The sequence below is a fragment of the Helianthus annuus genome, chromosome 16, assembly GCF_002127325.2.
Source record: "Helianthus annuus cultivar XRQ/B chromosome 16, HanXRQr2.0-SUNRISE, whole genome shotgun sequence".
Classification (NCBI taxonomy): Eukaryota; Viridiplantae; Streptophyta; class Magnoliopsida; order Asterales; family Asteraceae; genus Helianthus; species Helianthus annuus.
Window position 1 is genome coordinate 142,490,214 of NC_035448.2, and position 7,774 is coordinate 142,497,987.

A 7,774-nucleotide genomic window follows, 5' to 3' on the forward strand; every position below is an offset into this window, starting at 1 on the left:
ATTTTTAAGATGAGACCCCATGGTGTAAACCAATAATGGGTCAAATGGACAAACGATTTATACGGGTCAAATGGTGATGTTGTCACCATTTGAACTTGGTATCCAATGTTTTCTCTTGTTAAGTTCTATACATAATGTAAGGTCGTGCATTGCATAAACTAGCAAAGAGAATCGCAAGTTATTAATAATGGGTCATCGCTTTGACCATGCCAGATATTTCTAACGAGTCATACTTTTGGTAAGGGCTTATGGCACGACTAAAGATGGTTGGGCCAGGATAGGGTAATAGTCCACCTCAAGTGTGGGTATACTAGTAAATGGGTAAACTAGCTCTTAGAGCCAAGAATATGTCTATGATACGAAATTATAGCTAAATGAGTTTTTAAAATACAAGGCCATTGGAAATCTCTATATCCTTAGGGACATAATTAATCTTAACGGGATAACAAGTTAAATGTGTCCACTAGGCTTCATTTAAACTTGAAATTCCCCAGTTTGGCAAAAAGACTTAAAATTTACTAAAGTGCCCTTGGATAATGGATTTAGAGTAAACTACCTTTAAGGGTAAATTTGATAATGGGTACTATGATCGAAATGATCATTTTATTTACTAAATATGGGAGACTTGAGCTAGCAATGCTCACAGTCTCTTAATGGGTTGGTTGGATAAATCTTTAAACCGAAAGAAGATGTGATATTATGTATAATTATAGTTGGGAACAAGAAATTAAGAATGAAAATAAAGAAAAATGTAAGGATTGAGCAAGAATGCTCAATGCCTTTTTAACGGATCAGTTGGGTAAAACACTAAATCGAACGAAAGAATTGGAAATTTAAAAAACTGGGTCCAAATTGTGGATATCGGGTTTGAGGCTTGAAAGGAAAAGTTAGCAAAGTGCACGCTTTAGCAATGTGTATGCTTCGGTAAAGTGCACGCTTCAACAAAGTGCACGCTTTAGGAAAGTGCACGCTTCATTAAAGTACACATATTTAGTCATCGTGGTGCCGCAACGCCTGAAGGCGTTTCTGTCGCGATACGGGATAGAACCCCAGTTGTTCCTAACTCCTTACTATTAAAGCTCCACCAATGAAAAAAAGGGTCGAGGTGCATAAATCGGGTATTATACGCGGCCTAATACGTATTAGATATTTGTTGAGTAATTACTAGTCGGATATCGGGTGTATCCACAGGTATCAGGTTATACCCACTAGTGTTTAAAAAATACTGTTGGGTTTTCAAGTATATATTGTTATCTACTTTATAATAGTGTGTTTCTAAAATCTAGAATAGTTTCAACACGATAAACTACATACATATTACTATCACCATAAAATATTTGAAATATCTAAAATATGTAAATGTCAGATGATAGTAATTGAAAAAATAATTTGTATTTATATAAATATAAACAATATCATATATATATATATATATATATATATATATATATATATATACACACACACACACATATATGGTTAGAATCGTGTGAGAACCACTAGGCTAATTGAGAAACATTCCGGACAACACATTTTCCCTAAGCTTTTCATTATATACACATATGTATAGTTTAAAATTAACTATATACATAAGTGTATATTACGAAAAGCTTAGGGAATGTGTGGTTCATATACTTCTCAAGTTTTTCAAATATGGTGAATTTCTCTTAGGATCCCTATCCTATATACACACACATCTCAAAATAAAAGTTTACTTTACAAGTAACAAAGCTATTAGAATAAAGCATAACTAAAGAACGGTTAAGGGCAAAAAACAAAATTACAAATAATTTTTTTAAGGCTACGGTTCGGGCATATGGTTTAGGTTAATGGGTATATTGTTTTGCGTAATCGGGCGATGTGTCACCTAATCCCAATCCAATTCGCTGTCATACCCGTCCCGTTGTTTAGGTACACCCCATTGGGCTCGGATATTTTACCATCCCTACATGCTAGATAATAACAAAAGGTTTAATAGAAACTGGTTTAAACTTAATATATTATAAAAACTGGTTTATACTAGGTAATAAAAACTGGTTTATATTGGGCTTTTAGCCCACCACGGTAGTATTATAGAGAATTGAAAAAAAAAAACAAATATCATGTAATTATCTAAAGCCCATTGAACTTTCCTTTGAAACACTTACAGTCTTGGGCTTTTTAGCCTACTTCAGTTTTAAACTCAAAATATCTCAACCCATACATCATGCAGATTAAGGCTGGACGGTATGGGGGTCGTCCCCCTCCGTCCCAGTCCGTCGCCGGAGCCAACACCATGCCGCCCCCTGCGTCCTCCTCCCCGTCCCCGTCTTCAACGTCCATTCTTCGACGTTCAGGACGATCCTCCAGGTGGGCCCCTTTTCTTCGACGTTCCGTCACCCCATCCCGCCCACCCCCGTCGAGCTCCGTCCCCCATCTTCATCCCGTCTGCATACCGTGTAGCCTAAGTGAATGCCAAGTCAGCTTCTCAGCTCATACTCCAACCCCATTTTAGTTTTGTAATCATGCCCAATAATATTAGAATTACCCCTCTATTAATTTACAAGTTGATAGTTTTATTTTTTGGGTTTAATGACCAAGAGATTTTGTTCAAGTATGCTATGATATTTTAACTTCCCTACTTTACTTCAGTTATAAATTTATCACAAAACAATTTTCATTTTTAATCCAACTCGTTTCCACTTTCAAATTTGGTCTCTTATACTTTCATCTTTTACAATTTTTTTCATTTAACCGTTTGACCTATATTTTGCAAGTTAGACGCTGCAATGTTCGTGTGTAATTCAACGTTTTTAAGCATATTTTTACTCGATTAACAACCTCGTCGCAACACATCCATCCTAAGTCAACTTCGTTAATCTTTTCTATGTTTTACATTTTGGGTCTAATTTTGTGTGTTAACACACTGCAACGGGCGTACACATTTTTACGTCTACTATTCGTTCGGTTTAACAGTCTCGCTGCAAAGCACGAGACCTAAATTCTAGTTCAAGTTAAAAAGACAGTATCATTCACACTTGTGGTTAGAATGGAATCCATTAAATAACCCTTGAAGCAAATTAAAAATGAAGATTAGAGTATAGTCTAGGGACATTTTTTTTGGACCAACAATATATACAAAATCAAACCCATTAATATTAGGGTCATATCCAATTAATCCATGAGCCATGGAGTGGATCTTACAAGGGAAATAATGAAATTAGCAATGGATCTTCCAATGTGAGGTTTGACTTTCACCTATGACATACCATGGTGAGTTGATTGAGAGGTTGAATTTAAAGTAAGCTTTGGGTATGAGATACATGGGTCGTCCGACCATGGAATACGCTCGGATGGACACGGGACTGGAGCCGGTTGAGCAATGAACGTCGGTATATCTTCTCCGGGCATCAATACCGAAACCTCTCTAGCATTTTCCGGTATCTGAAGCCATAAATGTTGATCACATTGCTACCATATTAGAATGTTATCTCTAAAAAACGCATAATAAAAAGTTGAAAAAATTATGCTAAAATGACTTGTACCGATTTGTACAATGAAAATGTCCGTCAAATAAAACTCATAGTATGTGTATGCATGTATGCGTTTACATATGTATATGTAAGGAGAGAGAAATCAACATATGTATCACAGCTAAAACAATAACAATCATACCCGGTAAAATCTCATCTAAGTTAAACAATATCTAGTTATCTACAAATATCTATGATTATGTTAGTTTTTCTGTGTATATCATATTCATATTAATCGTACATACCTTCTTTTCTTGGCAATCAAACTCTTTTAGCATTTTTTTAATAAAAAAGCAAGCACTATTTTCAAAAACAAATTCTAGTTACGATGATTAATGAATAACAATAGTACAGTTTAGCGTAAGTTAAGGTATAAACGACAAACAATTTGGTAGCCACTAAGATTGAGAATCACAAGTATATTTATTTTACAAGGATAAGTACAAATGTGTTGAAAATGTATGCACAAAATACGGCTTATGTTGGTTTAACCGGATCCCGACAAATTGATAATCGTATAATAATAATATCAAAATGTCTCAACAAGACAAACTTATTCATTTATATATATTATTAAAATCGTACATTAGTGCATAGGAATTTGTCTACTCGAGAACACTTTAAATATTTAATTACTTTTAAATATATGTATATTACAATCACGATGAGTCACAAGAATAACGACATTAGTGTATCTTTGAGTGAATGATCAGTCATGAATAAAAGAATTTATTACTATTTCAAATATGGTGAACCCGGTTCGATAATGAGCAAAAAGGACCGATTCAAGTAATGAATTGATTTGATTTGGTTTGGTTTATGACATCGGATCGAGTAAACATGATGTCTGTGGCAAAACAAAGATTAAACCGACAAAATGCGTAACAAGGTCTAAATCATAATTGTTGTGTATGAGATTAGGAGACTGGATCGGACCCCACAACGCCCCGCCCCGTCAATCGTCATGTTAATATAATCTTGCCAACCAAATATAACACAAGTGCATGTAGCAATTAAAGAGTTGGGGCCAAGAAACCAGCTAGCAGTTTATTGGGACACATGAGACCATGATTCAACTATTCTTGTCAAGAAAATACTATACAAGAGGGAGCATGCACATGATCATAACATTAATCAAACCCAATACCTAAATAAATTAAACATCAACCCATCCCCACACCCACACCCACCCACCCCCTAAATGTCTCTTCTCAGATTTATTTATTCTTCTTCTTTCTAAAAGACTAAACGACACATTTTTAGGCGAACCTATTTTGATGAGAGCCCGTTTTGACCAGAACCAAATTGATACATTTTTAAAATATCTTTTAGTCGGAATCCGTTTTAACCCGAACCCAGTTTGATCATTACATGGTCCGACCCGCCATTTTTCACAAGCTTAATGAGCTCGCTAAAAGAATTAGTCTAACCTCAATATCATGTCGTAAATAATATAAAAACAGATAAGATGATTGAAACAAAGGGCCCATAACATAACTTAGGAGTTGAGAAAAACAAGAGAGACAAAAAATAAAGCATATGGCATTGTCTTGACAAAGAGGGCCATGACATGCTCTCAATCCTCTCTTTTTCCCATCATAAATCTATAAAAGAAAATTTGTTGTTGCCTTAAAGATGCAAATCAAATGGAACAACATAAACTTTTCAAAAAAGCATCAAAACCCCACAAAAAAAAAAAGAATGAAATTTGTACCCACAAGTCATTTTCTATCCATTTTACCAATAATTAAATGCCCAAATTGTGTATATTGTTACAATTACAGTATATTGCAGACAAGACTTGTGAACAAGAGTCATTGCCCCATGTGTTTTGTTCCAATTATGGTTTTTAAAGTCGTTTCTTTTTGGTTTTGATTGTTTGGCTTTATAAAATGAACATTAAACTATTCTTTTCAACTTTTTAGGGTGAAATTTGGCACTTGAATAAGCTAGAATTACCTATTTGTCAAAGTAATTAAAGTATTGATATAAATGTTGGAAAAAGATCATTTCTTGATTTCAAGATTAACATTTAACAAAATTTGGTTGATTAAAAAGGTTAATATCATAAGACATTCTAAAAATAGATAAAAAAGGCAAAGAAAAAAAAAGAGAGAGATTATTTTTTTGTAACATAAAATTGTATTGTTATGGTTAATTCTTTTGAGTAAATTATTTACCAAAATGTACACACAAATGGAATATCAAGCTCACCATTCATGTATCAAGACTAACAAAATTTGGTCAATTAAAAAGCTAACACCATAAGACTCTCTAAAAGTAAATTAAATAACAAAAAAAAAAAAGAGATTTTAATTTCTCACAAAAATGGGATTAGGGCTCATTCTTGTAAATAACTTCATGTCCCAAAATGCACTCATAAATTCTTGTTAAATAACTCCATGTACCAAAATGCACACATAAATTCTTGTACCAAAATGCACACATAAATTCAAGAAATATTCCAAGTGATGCAAATTTCGCTATCTTTTCCTTCAAAAAAATAATCAAAATTGAAACTTGTAAAGCAACAACTAACCTTAAGAGAAGAGTGTTGAACTTTTGAACTAAAACCCATCTGGGTATCAACATTTCCGGCAGCATTCCGGCCACCACCACCGCCGGGAGACAACGCCGGCGAAGTAGTCCTCAAAAACCTCTCAAAAATAGCCATAACAAGAAACATAGAGATCAAAATGGCAGTAGCAACAAACCCAAAAGAAATAGCATTCACAGACTTATCAAAATGCCTCCAGTGATCATCTCTTTGATCTTGTGTGTACAATGATGGTGGTTCAGTGGGTGACAGGTAACCCCATTGGTGAAAATCATCACGACCCATCAAGATTTTCACACACAAACACACACTAGAAGTACAGACTGTGAATAGTAATCTTGATAAAGACTGTGTTTTTGGTGAAAGATAGAAAAGGGGTTGTGGGTTTGAATGGCATTATGAGAGCATGTTAGGGTTTGAAAGGTCGTGTGCAGCCTGCAAATAAAGATTCACAAGGAAGAAGATGGAGGGCATGTGAAAGCGTGAAACTTTACAGATGAAGGTAGAAAAAGAGAGATTTGGGATTTGTGTGTGTGTGTGTGTGTGTTTTCAGGAGGTTGTGGATAATATTGTCCAAAGCTGTTTGTAAAATAGTTATTTTTGTTAGGGGTTTTATAATGGCACACCCCCAGTTTATCCGTATACTTTTTCAATTTAATACGCATCGTATAGCCGTATTGAAATAAAGTAAAAAACATGGCAGACTGACAGGTGCAGGTTATGTTTGGCGGCGGGGTTGATACGCATCGTATAGGCCTATACGATGCGTATTAAGACACTGATTTTTTGAAGTTTATTTTTTGTTGTGTTGTGTCGAATACGAACCCGAGAAACGAAAGGGATTTCGAGCAGTTGGAAATAAGGATTGTAGGAAATAGATGTGATTATCAAATGACAACTTCAGGGTCTAGTCCTAGCTAGTTTCACACACGTGATACGCATCTAATATGACACATGATAAAAGCGCTTCTTTAGACAATCTGGGATTATGTTCCGCAAATTGGGAACCACATATTCGTGTGTAAAAGCTTGGAAAGATGACCGAATAGAGATCTGTATACATCCTTAGCTTATCGAAATCCGTTTCGTTTCGTGTCAAGATCTTTATCTGTCATGTCATCGACCAACTGCTTGAACTAATAATATGAAGATCACGATCCAGGATGAAATATATTAAAACCATTCAAGCCCCCAGTCTACAATGTGTTATGGTCAGATTTTTCAAGTTTGCACAGTGGGAGAAAAGACCAGCACCCCTGTCAGTATTGTCCTTTAAATTCGCATAAAACATATATTCGTTTCATAACCTTCTCCTATAAATCAACCACAACTCACCCGAGACCGACCTCTGGATCACACATGACAAAAGCGCTTCTCTAGATAATCTGGGATTATGTTCCGTTTTATGACATATGATACACACGCTTACCTTAATCACATCTTCCATGGAGTCACAGATCCGACAATAGGGCCCACAGATCTTATGCCCACCCGAGACCGACCTCTGCATCACACGTGGGAGAAAAGACCAACACCCTTGTCGTTCCGTATTTTCTCCTTTTCTAATTCTCGAAGAATCTCGTAACGTATTCTCTGTTTCTCTAAATCGTCTGTAAAATTATTAAAAAAAAAAACAAACTAGTGGTTTATCACCCTGTGTGAGCATTGGAAGCCCGACAAACAGTCTTGCAATTACATCTTCAAT

The 7,774-nt window shown here is 35.2% G+C and overlaps 1 protein-coding gene across 1 annotated transcript; it reads right to left on the bottom strand.

Moving 5' to 3' along the window:
• Positions 1-3,049: 3,049 nt before the first annotated feature.
• Positions 3,050-6,653, bottom strand: LOC110916390. Its single transcript, XM_022161144.2, has 2 exons — positions 6,052-6,653; positions 3,050-3,423 (listed from the first exon to the last, which is right to left on the bottom strand). Exons 1-2 carry the CDS (start codon positions 6,352-6,354, stop codon positions 3,238-3,240), a joined length of 489 nt encoding a protein of 162 aa, XP_022016836.1. The 5' UTR covers positions 6,355-6,653; the 3' UTR covers positions 3,050-3,237.
• Between the last annotated feature and the right edge of the window lie 1,121 nt (positions 6,654-7,774).

What these genes read in the sequence shown, in the direction of transcription:
- LOC110916390 (XM_022161144.2), bottom strand. Translation starts at nt 6,354, where the DNA reads ATGGGTCGTGATGATTTTCACCAATGGGGTTACCTGTCACCCACTGAA. An exon ending in TTCAACACTCTTCTCTTAAG is followed by an intron (nt 3,424 to 6,051) that starts GTTAGTTGTTGC and finishes TTATGGCTTCAG; the next exon opens with ATACCGGAAAATGCTAGAGA.